General features: G+C 43.4%; 1 protein-coding gene across 2 annotated transcripts in view; it reads right to left on the bottom strand.

The window, feature by feature from the left end:
* Window positions 1–13,961, bottom strand: part of LOC142182927 (gastrula zinc finger protein XlCGF66.1-like) — a 121,870-nt gene extending 107,909 nt beyond the window's left edge. Inside the window, exons 1-8 of one of the 2 annotated variants that reach the window (XM_075257739.1) lie at window positions 13,875–13,961; window positions 12,273–12,404; window positions 9,102–9,263; window positions 7,438–7,561; window positions 5,140–5,279; window positions 4,872–5,036; window positions 4,669–4,792; window positions 1,120–2,041 (exon numbers count right to left, since the gene is read on the bottom strand). In XM_075257739.1, coding sequence (XP_075113840.1) covers window positions 1,137–2,041; window positions 4,669–4,792; window positions 4,872–5,036; window positions 5,140–5,279; window positions 7,438–7,561; window positions 9,102–9,263; window positions 12,273–12,353 — 1,701 coding nt within the window. In that variant the 5' untranslated portion in view covers window positions 12,354–12,404; window positions 13,875–13,961 and the 3' untranslated portion in view covers window positions 1,120–1,136. Of the gene's footprint in view, window positions 1–1,119; window positions 2,042–4,668; window positions 4,793–4,871; window positions 5,037–5,139; window positions 5,280–7,437; window positions 7,562–9,101; window positions 9,264–12,272; window positions 12,405–13,874 lie in introns of those variants that run through there. The other variant, XM_075257738.1, reaches the window with a different exon arrangement.
* Between the last annotated feature and the right edge of the window lie 784 nt (window positions 13,962–14,745).

The following is a 14,745-nucleotide window of genomic DNA, read 5'->3' as shown; positions in this document are numbered from 1 at the left end:
CCCTCCCCCCTGAAAGCAGGCAGCTACATCACTTGGGAACTGAGCAGATAATCCCAAGGGCCATAGAAACGGAGTGTAAACAATGAAGTGAATAAATTAAGATAGGGGCCAAACAAAGCAGTTTTGATAAAGCAATGCATTTAGGAAAAGTCTTAAATCCACATAAACTAGCAGTATAGATAGGATCCTTGTGATGTGACAACCCCTTTAATGGTTTAGGAGGCATTTTAGACCTGACAGACCCTCTTTAACTCATTTTTGGCGGAGGTAGTATATTTTTCAGTTCCAATAATGGAACCCTAGGCATAAATGGGTTAATACATACAAATGGACAAATATTGAATAAGGGCTCGTTCAAATCTGCGCCCCAGTCTCCGTTTTGCAGGTTTCCATTTCCTGCCTAAAACTAGACAGGAGACTGAAACCTGCAGTAATTTTTCAAACCCATTCATTTGAATGGGTTTGGAAAGTGTTCGGCCGTGAGCGCCTGCGAGCGTTTTGTGGTCTCCGCGGTGAAACCGTTTTTTTTTTAACCGGACACAAGGTCGGACATGCAGGACTTTGTGTCCGGTTTAAAAAAAATGGTTTTGCCGTGGAGAGCATAAAACGCTCACCGGTGCTCACAGCAGGACCCGGTCTGACAGGTTTCTGTCTTCTGAAGACAGAAACCTGATAACGGAGATCGGGCGCTGGTGTGAACCCAGCGTCACCCATCTTGACTGAATAAGCTGTAGTTGGCAATCTCCGAGAGGCCATAAACTTGGATACAGTGTGCCACAGCTGAGCTAGGCTGTATCTGTAGCTTCAGAGTTATGGAAACAGCATATCTAGATTTGCTACGCTTTTTCTGTAGCTCACCTTCACCTCTATGGAAGTTACCAGAACAGCGTAGAGCAGCACTGCTTGGATGTTCCCATATGGCCGGCCCCATATATTCCCATCTCAGCAGCTATTTGTCATGATGGGAATTATCCTTTCAGTCATGACATGGTGGGAATTTCAGTTGTAAATTAGACCCTTTAGTAGCGAGTTCGATATTTACAACCTGAATTTTTTCATTCAAAATCTGAAAAAAAACAAAGAAATTCCATTTTTCTATGCGAGTTTTGTTTTGTTTTCTGGTCTGAGATATTTTACTATAAAACATTTTTGACATTCTGAACAGGAAAATGGTTCTCCCCTTTGTGAGTTGGCAAATGTCTCTCAAGATGTGACTTCCTAGAAAAACTTCTCTTACATTCTGAACATACAAATGGCTTATCTCCACTGTGAGTCCTGTGATGTCTCTCAAGATGGGATTTCCTGGCGAAACTTTTCCCACAGTCTGAACATAAGAAAGGCTTATCTCCGGTGTGAGTTATCTGATGTCTCTCACAATGACGTTTGACCACAAAGCATTTCCCACATTCTGGACATGAATATGGCTTCTCTCCTGTGTGGATTCTCTGATGTTCAACAAGAATGGATTTTTTGGTGAAGCATTTCCCACATTCTGGACATGCATATGGCCTCACTCCGATGTGAGTTCTCTGATGTCGATCAAGATGGGATTTTTTGTAGAAACTTCTTCCACATTCTGAACATAAAAATGGCTTATCGCCCGTGTGGGTGAGCTGATGTTCAACAACTGCAGATTTTTTAGTAAAACACTTACCACATTCTGAACATGAATATGGCTTCTCCCCCGTGTGAACTCTTTGATGTTCATTGAGAATTGATTTCTTGGTAAAACATTTCCCACATTCTGTACATGAAAATGGCCTCTCATTTCTGTGCATTCTCATGTGCATGGAAAGATTGAAGATATTCTTATAATGTCTCCCACATTCTGAACATATAAATGTTTTATCTCTTTTATGCCCTTTGGCCTGTGACTGATCCGGTGAAGGTCCATTTTGGTTCTCTGGATCAATTGTCAGATCTTTGTTGGGAAGGAATGAGGGTATATTTGGGGTAATTGAATGTTCTCCAGAATTACTGTCAAGTTCTGCTTCATAATCTGGAAATATGTAATGTGCCATTGAGATCCGAGTGCAGTCATCTGTCAGAAGTTGAATAAGATTTTATTTAATTTTTTCACTCCAAACCAAAACAATGTAGACAATGTACAGATCCCATCCCAAGTAGTAATACCTCACAAACACACACTGTCTAGTCTATGTGTATATCACCTTTTCTTGGCTTACTTTGAGACAGATTTTTCCGACATAATCTTAGTACATTTTGGTGCATCTTGGAGCATTTAAGCCATGGCCCCCTCCCTGAGCATCCCATAACCACACCTAGTAAGTCAAATTTTTTTAGCCCAAAGTAGATGTGCCACACTGCGTCAAAGATGTGACACGTTTACACCTGTGTCTAGTCATAACCACAATAGTAAATCTAGGCCTTCGTTTTCTCAGCCAATCACAAGAGATTTCCAGGAAATATATCGGACAATGATCTAATTTAAAGGTTTTTATTAGAAACTTTCTTTTTTTTTAATTGACTTAAAAAAGTATCCTACTGACCATTGAAACACACACAAAAGCTGCTAGTTTCCACTTTTCCACAGCTACCTTGTCAGCTTTGCTGTGTAGACCAGGACATGCCCAGAAGAGAGTAAGTGATTCCTTACAGTGACATTAAACACCCATATAATGTTCTGAATGTATCTCTCCTTTCACTCTCAGGCTGTACGGGACAGGACTACACACAATCTTGGATTTATTTATATTCCAGAAACGGTACAGATATTACACATGGTCATAGAGTTAGCGGTGACCTCTCAGGACTCTCTGCTTTCTAGCAGAATTTTCTGCTTGCCAAAGCAGTTCATGTAAATTGAGAGTCTCCTAAAGCTGAGTTCAAACGAGGAGCATAATGGTGGATTTTGACACCGAGAGTGACGTGGGGAGCCGCATCACTCTCGGGCCAAAACCTGCCTGCCACGACTGTTGCGGCTTCCGACAGTGGCGGCCTCCCCAACCGGAGTAGGCTCAAATGAATGGGACAACTCCGGAGGTTGCTACCGCCAGGCGGACGCTGCGGCTCGTCGAGCCGCAAAATCCACCTGAAGAAAGGGAAGCCCGCTTCTTTTTTCCGTGAGTGTCACGGAAAAAAGTAGCCTGGCCATCTCCATAGACCACCATTGTGAGGGGGCGGATTAGGACGTGGATTACGCGCCATAATCCTCCCCCTCTGTGCCAGTTTGAACGAGCCCTTAGTGCTCTATAGAAGTGCTCTGCTGAGTAAGATACTTACATTCTGCCAAGAGATTGCTGGTAATGTAATGGTGATCAGTGCCATTTTAGCTAGAGGGAGTGAAAATTATTAAATGGGAGAGGAAGATACTTAAAATTTCAGTGTTTTATGGTTGACTCCATTCGGGACGGCATCTCAAATTTGGGGCACCCTAAGCTCTTTCAACATTTTAGCTTTGGTAAAGGGGGCTTGTAAGGATGCTGAAAAAGTTGCAAGTTTCTAAAGCTGATATGGGAAGAGAAGACTGCTGTCTGGATTCTTTATAGTACCAAGGTTATAGGTTTTCTGGAAAGTTGATATTGATGACCTATACTTAGGACAGAGCTCTGATATCAGCCTGATGGGGGAGTTGTGGCCTCCTTATTGCTTATGAAGCACAGTGTCATACATGTGATAACAGCTATGCCAGGTATAACAGCACTGTAAAACAATAAATGGACACATGCTTGCTTCTTCACATTTCAGCTGTAAAATCCGGAAGCCAAATGACATGGCTAAATGGTATTGTAGAAGTACAGATAACCAAATCACCGACATCATTTAGCTGTTACTGCAATACTCCTACACGTTATCCCCTATCAACTTGTGTTCCATTCCCTTCTTTGGGGCTGTGGGCACTTCTGGAGGTTACAGCGGAAATAAGAAGAGGCAAACATACACACCTTCATAGTTTCTTAGCAAGTAAATGGCATTCAGCAATGCCCATGATCAGAGTGGACATTGATCGTGGGCATTAGCTCCAGGTCTCCACTCTTTAGCTACGCGTAATCGCACGGAAGGGAAGAGGTTAAACCTAACTGTAACTAGGGCTTATATATCAAGCCTATTACAAAAACCTGAAACGATAAAACACAGCCCTATGATCACCGTGGTTGCTCAATGCAAATTGTCCTTATGAGAAATTCATTCTCAACAGTCAAACATATATAAAGAAAAAAATAATTTTTAGGCACTTACACACCCATAGCGTCTTTGAGAAACCGCACGTAACATCCTTTGTTCCTCCAGCCTGGAACATGAGTATATAGCAAAACAAGATGAACGGAGTCCAGCGAGATCCTCTTGAAGTTAAAAAATCACTGACTTTATTTCAAATAGGTAAAATTCTCTACAACATGTGTGCGAAAAGGTACACGGACATAAACGAAAGTCAGAGAGAAAGATGATCAATCATAGTTGCGCACCTAGCTAAGTGCAACTATGATTGATCATCTTTCTCTCTGACTTTCGTTTATGTCCGTGTACCTTTTCGCACACATGTTGTAGAGAATTTTACCTATTTGAAATAAAGTCAGTGATTTTTTAACTTCAAGAGGATCTCGCTGGACTCCGTTCATCTTGTTTTGCTATTACAAAAACCTGCAAAATCTAGCTAGGACTTTTATTTTTGGAGAATCACGGTATCTGTAAGAATTTTTTTCTTACCTGGCGATGTAAAGATCAGGTTATTCTCTAATATTACATCATCATAAAGATACTTGTGCTCTTCTAAATACTCCCACTCCTCCATGGAGAAATAAACGGTGACATCCTGACACCTTATAGGAACCTGAGAACGCAATAATGGAAGCAACATTGAGACGTGTAGTGTAACTGTATAACGTCCCAGTATTCCCAGCAGTGCTCACCTCTCCGGTCAGCATCTCTGTGATCTTGTTGGTCAGTCCTAGAATCTGCTGCTGAGGTCGGGACTCCATGATGGCACTGTTGGTTTTGTTTGATCTGATAGACACATAGGGTTGACCGATGGAAGTCAAACTCTCACCAGATGTCCTGTGCACTACTGCATAATCCTGGGTATGGAGAGTAAGAGAAAAAACATTATATAACCAGTCCAGCCGCTGCTCTATTAATATGCATACAATGCCATGGCACATAACTTCCAGAATCCATCACCTCTCCGGTCAGCAGGTAGATAATCTCCATGAAGAGGCTTATTACACTCTCAGTCATCTCATTGCCATTACTGTCCGAGGAGAACGTTAAAGTCTTGTAGAGAAAACTGTGAGGAGACCTCGGTACTGGAGGATAATGTACTGCAAGAAGACAAAGGCTCTGGTCATGCAAGCGGATGTCTGCTACCAGATTATACAACACTTCAGTAACGTATCAGAGGAAAACCAGGTAAAACTGACAGAGGCGTAGGAGCACCATGGAAAAAATTACATAAGCAGTATGAAGCAGGGGGCACTGAAGAAATGAAGACTTGACATGTGGCAGCAAAACACTTTGACACAGGGAACAACATAAAATATGAAGAAACTGGACCAGATCAGAATCTCAGAGGCCTCGGGTCAAATCCGTGTGGTTGGGCCAAGCGCTTCCTCACTGTATAGTGACATTGCATCTGTATGGAAGGACGTGTCCAGAGCGAGAGTCTAGTGTCCTGTCGGGGACAAAGCTCAGTTTCCTGCTGTAACCCAGCATCACTAAAGTAAAGTGTCAGGGGCAACAAGTAAATGCCCCACCAGGAGATCTCCACATCCTAGTGATATGACAACAGTGGACCAATGTGGACGGTGTTGTAAAGGGTGTTGATGCGATGCTGCACAGAGCCTGGCACTGAATCCCAAGCAAGTCAATGGCTCCAGATGACCTGTTTAGCAGCCTCTTAACAAACCTACGCCTGTTATCTACAGAAGCAGCACAGGCAGCATGGAATCATTTCTACATTTTTCTTATATCCCGGGGCAGGTCTGTTTGACAATATACAGTAAGTGCACAGGATAAGTCTTCTATAAAGGTGCCCATGACATGTGGGGTTGACCACAATATCCTCATGTTTATCACTTGAAGGTTACAGCCTTCCCCTGTAATACTTGGTGGGATGGTGTGCCAGTACTTGATAGGGTGTACTTACAAGAAGCCAGTCATCTCCTGATCTTAACAACTCCATCTATTGCCCCTGATGCCTGGATGGAGGGTAACTACCTATAATCGGGTCCTGTATTTGATTTTACAGCGTGTCACTGTGTCTGTGTTTTTTTTTTTTATTGCATACTAGCTTTTACCCGTGACTTCGTCTGCGGTGATTTGAGAATTGGGCGGACACAGACGTGTGAAACTGTAAAAGTGCTTTAAAAAGTTTGGTGGGCTAGCAAATGTGATGTGATGTGTTATATTGTGTATGTCGTGATACAGACAATGTGATGTGCTATATTGTGTATGTCGTGATACAGACAATGTGATGTGTTGTATTGTGTATGTCGTGATACAGACAATGTGATGTGTTGTATTGTGTATGTCGTGATACAGACAATGTGATGTGTTGTATTGTGTATGTCGTGATACAGACAATGTGATGTGTTGTATTGTGTATGTCATGATACAGCCAATGTGATGTGTTGTATTGTGTCAGACAATGTGATGTGCTGTATTGTGTCAGACAATGTGATGTGTTGTATTGTGTATGTCGCGATACAGACAATGTGATGTGTTGTATTGTGTATGTCGTGATACAGACAATGTGATGTGTTGTATTGTGTCAGACAATGTGATGTGTTGTATTGTGTATGTCGTGATACAGACAATGTGATGTGTTGTATTGTGTCAGACAATGTGATGTGTTGTATTGTGTCAGACAATGTGATGTGTTGTATTGTGTATGTCGTGATACAGACAATGTGATGTGTTGTATTGTGTCAGACAATGTGATGTGTTGTATTGTGTATGTAGTGATACAGACAATGTGATGTGTAAATGTGAGTGAGTAGAGTGAGGGCTACTCCTGAGGTGACAGTACGGAGTGTGCAGGCAGGTTGAGGCAGGAAATGCCAGGCAGTGTGTGTGAGTCTATAGCTGGGGCTAGGAGTCCTGCTTTTGTGAGTCTCCTGCTAGGAAGCCATGTTGTTTAGTGGCACCAAAAGTAGCCTGTGACTCAATCCTAAGGGAAAACTATGTTTGTGGAAAATTGAATGCAAATCCGTCCAGGCATTTTAGCGTGATTGAGGAACAAACATCCAAACTCACAAACATCCAAACACACAAACTTTCACACTTATAATATTAGTAGGATGTGCTAACGTTACTATCCTGTTTTAGATTAATTTATTCATTTAGGCGAGTTCATTTTGCTAAATTTATACAATGCAATTTTGGAATAATTTTGGAAAGAAATAGGATAGGGCTGTGTTTTTTTTCCATTCTGGATACTTCTGTACAATGACACAGATAATAGCTCGATAAGATTCTTACATGGTGATATGATATGCTGGCGGTCCTCCATGATGAGGTTCATGTACAGATCCTTGTGTCCTTCTAAATACTCCCACTCCTCCATGTTGAAATAGACGGTGACATCCTGACACCTTATAGGAACCTGATATGTACAATGATACAGAGTCAATGGGCAAAAACAACAACAAAAAGTTTCCTCTTACCTAGACACTGACATTGTTACCTGTTTGAAGATCTTGGGTTTAGACAGAATACATTTACACTTCTTTTGTTTTCACACGATGAACTCAATGAGGTTACTGATATTAGTAAAAGGGTTGGTCAAATAGGACACACCTGTCCATATATCCTATTAGAATATATAGACAACACAAACATGGGTCTCCGCTCTATGAGCAAGAGTGGAGAAAATTTTACAAAGAGAACGTTTCCTCTATTTCCCTAGTGAAAATGTAGTGTCCCATTGGGAGCGCCGCAAAATGGTTTTTGCTTGATTTGTCCCTTTAAATAACATGTCTGCACTGTTACGTATGCATTATGAAAGCAATCTCTTTAAGGGGCTTAACCGTTGCAGAATGGGTGCTGAAAGATGGTATAATGCAGTCATAAAGAGTTTTCGGAAGGGGGGGGGGGAGAGACTGTTCTTCTCTGGAGTAAGAGGAAGTTGGGATTGTGAGGAGAGACTGAGCCAGAGCCAAAGCTAGACTGCAGAATTGCCAGCTAAACCAGTCCCATGTCAGTCAGAAGACGGATATACAGTAATACAACTTATGGTTGAGAGAGAAGTGTGCCGGACAAGAATCTGAGGATAAGTGTTATATGGACCACAGCGCTAAAAACCTGTTTGCTCCTCAGGGCAGTCAGGGCAACCTTGTAGGAACCAGTAAAGACCTTGTGGAGTACGAGCAAGAGGGTATTGCACACTATTTGGAGTGAAGACTGTCCTAGCATGGGACATGCAGACTGTAAATTGGGTGCACCATGTGCCAAATCCACCCCAGACTCCAATGCTAACTACATAAGCATTGTGCGTCCAGAAATTGGATGCTGTGTTACCTGCTTCGACCTCAGGTAAAGCCTGTCAGTTACCTCAGTCTTACTCCTGCATGCCCATGTTGAGTGCCTCCATCTGCCTCGATAAGGATGACAACTTGGTCACACCCTGGGCAAAATACTACCACTACCATCAGATCCCCTGCTAGACCTCAGCACTGCACCAGCCCAGGAGGAGAGCTGGAGGAGTTGGTTGAGTTCTTAGCCACTGTGACCATTGCATTAGTGCTACTCCCAGCCTACCGGCCTCTGCTTCAAAAATACCCGCAACTCATGTTGAACTGCTGGTTGCCAATGACTCCATATTTAGAGAAGGGAAAGTCCAGATGGAACAATACTGTAACCAAAGAAAAATGATCTTAAACGTTAAGGTATACTTTAAAGAGGGTGTGCCACTTTTGGTAGAAGGTTCCCCTGATAATAAGCTGATCACAGGTAAGACATCTTAGAAGTCAGCTGCAATGACTGATGAAAACCTGCAAAAAGCTTTGAGTATCTCTACGACGCCACCAAAGGGAAGGAAACTAGTCTGCAATTATGTCTTTTATCTCCATTTACCACCTCTATAGACAATGTCAGTGACAATATCTAGGCTTGATGTTACACTATTAAGATCCGGTCATGCTCACCTCTCCAGTCAGAAGATGAATGATGGTTCGGGTGATTTCTAGAACCTTCTGCTCTTTGTTTCTCTTACAAATCTGTGAGTGAGGTAGAGACACCGTGATAGGATCCTGGTTCCTGCTCCATTCTTCATCTTCCTCAGATATCTTATTTACTACTATGTAATCCTGTACATGGAGAGAGACATTGATGTCACTTTATATAGTACCTTCATTTCTCTGGCCACATATCCTTTTAAATGGTGAGGATTTAGGATTCTGATTTGGACATGTATAGCCTAAGAGAAACAAATCTCTTACTAAATACCATGGAGAAGTCAGAATCTCCAATAAATACTGCGGGCAACCCAATTGATGTGGACTTTGCAGCAGATGATCAGTTTACAGCTGCAGATCCTGGTTTGTCTTCCCGATTTGTTGCATTTTTACACAGCAAATACAACATGTCCATAACAGCTCAAAACAAACTAGAAATAATAATTCCAGAATTCTATGTTTTATTAATAGCTCTATTTAAAATTCCATAAATGTATATATGTGATTTTGTCCCAGGCCATCGAACTATCCAGGGAAAATTGGAGCCGAGAGAATGTGACATCTAACAAGTAGGTCTGGTTGAATCTGTCTATTCGGCTAAACAACCGCCATCCTCCATCCTAGAGACCAGATACAAACTAATTCTTTAACCCCTTGCAGTCACACTGATGTCATGTGCTGGGACAGTGCGCGTGTGACAATAGACATACATAACGTGATGTGATACGGTCATTTGTGCAATCCAAGTGTGTTATCAGAATTAGGCCAGAATTGGACCAGAAGGGAACAGAAGGTAACAAAAACCACCTACTACAAACTGCTCACTTGTCTAACTGCAATGCTTCTCACTTTAATCACTGTTGTTCTCCCAATCCTTGTAAAAACCACTTTTCCACCCCAAACCAGCCTTGTCAGTAACGAAATCCTCATCCCTCCCTCTCTCCTACCCCACCATATAACTTTCTCTGCACAGCTCCTCACAAACCTGCAGGCTTTCTGCCCCAGACACATACAACCCCCCCCCACACACACACACACCCTCTCCTACCTACACCTGCTGTCCCCCTCCCTGCTCCTCCTTACTTCTGGTGACATATTTCCTAATCCTGGACCTCCCCAGCAATTCCCCACTGTCAGCCTTTTCCCCACACCTGGCAATAGCGCACGGAACCCCCGAAATCTCAAACCAATCTCACCCGCTCCTCCCCCTCCCGCTGTCCTCTCCGGTGCACTTTGGAATGCCCACTCCGTACATAAATAAACTAGACTATATCCACAACCTTAATGAATTTTCATTTCTCGGTCTCACAGAAACATGGCTGACCCCCTCAGATACCGCCCTCTCCAATGGAGGTCTGCAATTCTCACATACTCCCCGCCCCAACAATAAACCTGGTGGAGGTGGAGGCGTCCTCCTGTCAGACAAGTGTTCATTCGCCCCTATCCAAGCGCTACCTGCCCTCACCCTCCCCTCCTTTGAAGTGCACTCTGTTCGTATCTACTCATCCTCCAACCGGCCGTCATCTATCGACCGCCGGGACCTACTGCTGCCTTCATCGACCACTTCACCACCTGGCTCACACACTTTCTATTCACAGACACCCCCACCATCATCATGGGTGATTTCAACATCCCCATTGACACCTGCACCTCTCTCCTACCACTCGCTGACATATCCTCACTCCAGGACACAGATGCCGCTGCTGCCTTCTATAACACTACCATTACCTCAGCCCTTGACTCTGTAGCCCCCTATACAAACACCAGAGCCTGACCGATCAATAGGCAACCCTGGCACACTGAACTGACTAAAAAACTGAGACGTGCCTCGTGGGTTGCAGAACGCCTCTGGAAGAAAAGCCACTCCAAGGAGGATTTCCTCAGGTACAAAGAGGCAGTTCTCCCATTTAAGAACGCACTCACCTCTGCGAAGCAGGTCTACTTCACCACACTCATATCTGCACTCTCTCGCAATCCCAAACAGCTATTCTCCACCTTCAACTCCCTCCTCTATCCTCCTGCCCCCCCTCCGACATCACTTATCTCAGCAGACGACTTTGTCTCTTACTTCAAAACTAAAATTGACACCATCAGAGACAGTCTCACCCTACTCCCCCGACAACCCCTCTACCCAACTACTCGCTGCTCATAATCTTCACCCCACCCCGTATGGTCCTTCCACCTGACCCATATATCAAAGTTAATGGAACCGCAATTACCCCTGTCCCACAGGCCCAATGCCTTGGGGTAACCCTGGACTCCAACCTATCGTTCAAGTCACACGTTCAAACCCTCAACAGCTCCTGCCGCCTCCAACTCAAGAACATCCACCGCATCCGCTCCTTCCTCACCCCTGAAACCACTAAGATGCTCGTCCAGGCCCTCATAATCTCCCGCCTAGACTACTGCAACACCCTTCTCCATGGACTCCCAGCTAACACCCTCGCCCCCCTCCAGTCCACCCTAAACTGCGCTTCCCGCTTAATTCACCTCACCCCCGTTCTTCATCGGCTGCTCCCCTCTGCCAGTCCCTCCACTGGCTACCTATAGCCCAGCAAATTAAGTTCAAGCTACTAACGTTAACATACAAAGCCATCCACAACCTGGCCCCTCCATATATCTCTGACCTAATCTCCCACTACCTGCCCACACGTAACCTCAGATCCTCCAACGACCTCCTACTCCGCTCTGCTCTCATCCGCTCCTCACACAACCGTCTCCAAGATTTCTCCCGTGCATCCCCCATACTCTGGAACTCCCTACCAAGACACATAAGACTGACCCCCACAATCACAGGCTTCAAGAAGGCCCTGAAGACTCACCTATTCAGGAAGGCCTACAACCTCCAATAACACTATCACCGCACTGCCATCTGTACAGTCTCCCCCTCTCCTTCTGTCTCTATCCCCCTTCCCCCATAGATTGTAAGCCCTCGCGGGCAGGGCCCTCTACCCCACTGTGCCAGTAGGTCATTGTTAGTATTATATCTACCTGTATATTCTGTGTATTGTATGTAACCCCCAAATGTAAAGCACCATGGAATTAATATAATAATGTACAGCATCATGGAATTAATGGCGCTATATAAATAAACTATAATAATAATAATAATAGTAAAAAGTTTTTCCCAGAATTCCTCACCTCTCCGGTCAGTATGTAAATGATCTCTAATGTGATATTTAGTACACTCTCAGTCACAGATTTTTTCTTGTTGTTGTCCATCTTTACTGGGTCAGGCAGGGCTCATGTTGCTTGTGAAGGAGTCTTTAACTTCTGAAAGAGAAAAAGGATTCGCAGGATTTATAGAGCGTGCGTAAAATTAAAACTTTTATATTACATTTTTATTATAACTGCATGGTGGTATCATTTTCACAATGCCCACAGCAGTCACAAGAAGTCCATTTTCCTTTATGTCTTGTGGCACACTGAATAGTTTTCCAATGTAAACTGGCAAGGCTGGCTCAATGGGCAGCTCATGTGGCAGTATTGCGTTCCTCTAAAAGCTCCCACAGTAGAAAGTTTCCATGATTGGATGGTTTTTGCTGCAGCACATCTGCTGGAATTGTATAATGTCTCCCTTGTGGCCTCCACACTGTATAAAAGCCCCCATTTACCCCCTACGTTGTATGCTTATCCCTTTAGCCACTATACAGTATAATGGCCCCCTTTATGCCTCTTTCCCCCATCATTATAATGTTGAATGAGCCCCAGAGAGAGAACTGTCTAGGCACTTTCTCTGCATGTTTTGTGCGGAAACCACACAGACCCCATTACCATCTATGTGGTCCTCACGTTTTCCCAGGTAACTGCTATTTGTTGCATATAGGTTTCCATATGGGGGGGACCCCAAGCGGATTCCCCGAACGGAAACTTGAACACAGATGTGAATTGGGCCTTATCTGACCTGTAAGAATATGATTGCTTGAAACTACATAATCCTAAACAGAAAAGTGTTCTGCGATATGCGGAAGCGGAGTGTAAAAGGCGCTAAATCTCCCACACATTCAACTGCCACCATGTTACAGAGACCTCACAGCGGCAAATAACATACATTTGTTATCTCACTTTTGTAGAGTTAGATAACAACAGTTTGAAGTTTTATGTAAATAAAGCAGTTGGTGCACTAGGGGCGGGCCTTCAGGCCACAGCTGGAGTCGTTGCCAAATTCACAATCCCAAAATAAGAAGAGTGGAGCTGGATAAAGACAGACGGCGCCAGAGGCTGCACAGCACTGCCGTGTCATCAGGGGCTTCAAGGGAATTTACCATACAGAACAGCGGGGGAGGGGTGGAGCTTTCACACTCTTCATCCGTTCACCTGATCCGTGAATTTGGTGCAGTCACAGATTTCGCTTTTCTCCATTCACTATTTTTCTAGTTGACATAAATTATAAAAACATATTTACTCTGCACATTTTACCCCACCCCTGCCTAATACTTTTGCCCAATCATCTACGCCGCACACTACAGGTATATATGGGTGCTGTCATCCAGCAGATTCTACTGAGTATTCGGAAGACAAACCCAAACGTGGCCAAAACCACAAAAGAGCTGCAGATATTTCCTCTATAAATCTGCAGGTTCCACAAACACTAATCAAAATATTGCTGTGTGAACGAGGCCATACACTATATATATATATATATATATATATATATATATATATATATATATATATATATATACACACACACACACACTGTGTATATATCGATCTATGTTTTATTATACACGGTTCACTTACCCTGACAACTAGCTGGATGTTGGATCTGAGCAGAGGAGTTACATATCCAGGATGAAGGCAACTGTGTACAGGACCTATGTGATGATGTCACAGTCATGTGATCAATTCTATCCCATCCTACTGACTGTAGGACTTTTGATGATGTCATAGTCATGTGATCAGCCATGGGCAGAGTCCTGGGGTTATTTTAAGGTTCGGTCTAGAATGGAGTTGATTCTAGCAGGTGCTCCCTTCAGCAACTCCAATCTAGTCACCTCACTAGTGAACGGGCTAGAATGGAGTTGCTGTGAGGAGGACCTACCAGGAGCAACTCCAATCTAGACAATTCACTAGTGAGGTGCTGGAGGCAGGAACTACTAGAATCAGCTCCAATGTAGACTGTTCAGTACTGAGGTGACTAGAATGGAGTTGCTTAGAGGAGCTGCCGCCAGAACCTCCAATCTAGTCACCTCACTACAGGAGCAGCTAGAGTGGAGTGTCTATAGGGGGCGCCAGAACTGGCCAAGAGAGACATTGTATATGTATATGATTATCAATAAGAATATAGGAAAAACACATTCCTGGACATATATATATATATATATCAGTATAGGACCTATATCTTATGATAAGCTCTGCCTACAGTAATATTAACAAAACAAACATACATTTTAAAAAATATATATTTTATTGAAATAAAACCATCCGCACAATCCTCATTATCCATTAAAAAAAACAAAAAAAAACACCTCCACTAGTTACCAACATAGTCTATCAATTCCCCCTCCCCCTAACTTACCTTTCCTGGTCTAGTATTACCTGCTTTCAAGGAATAAACCAGCCACTGTTGTCTCATGTGATGGGGTTACTGGAGTAAAGACAGGATCACATG

The sequence above is a fragment of the Leptodactylus fuscus genome, chromosome 10 (assembly GCF_031893055.1).
Source record: "Leptodactylus fuscus isolate aLepFus1 chromosome 10, aLepFus1.hap2, whole genome shotgun sequence".
In the NCBI taxonomy this organism is placed as follows: domain Eukaryota; kingdom Metazoa; phylum Chordata; class Amphibia; order Anura; family Leptodactylidae; genus Leptodactylus; species Leptodactylus fuscus.
The sequence above is the reverse complement of the archived record's forward strand: the minus strand, read 5'-3'. Positions and strand labels throughout refer to the sequence as shown.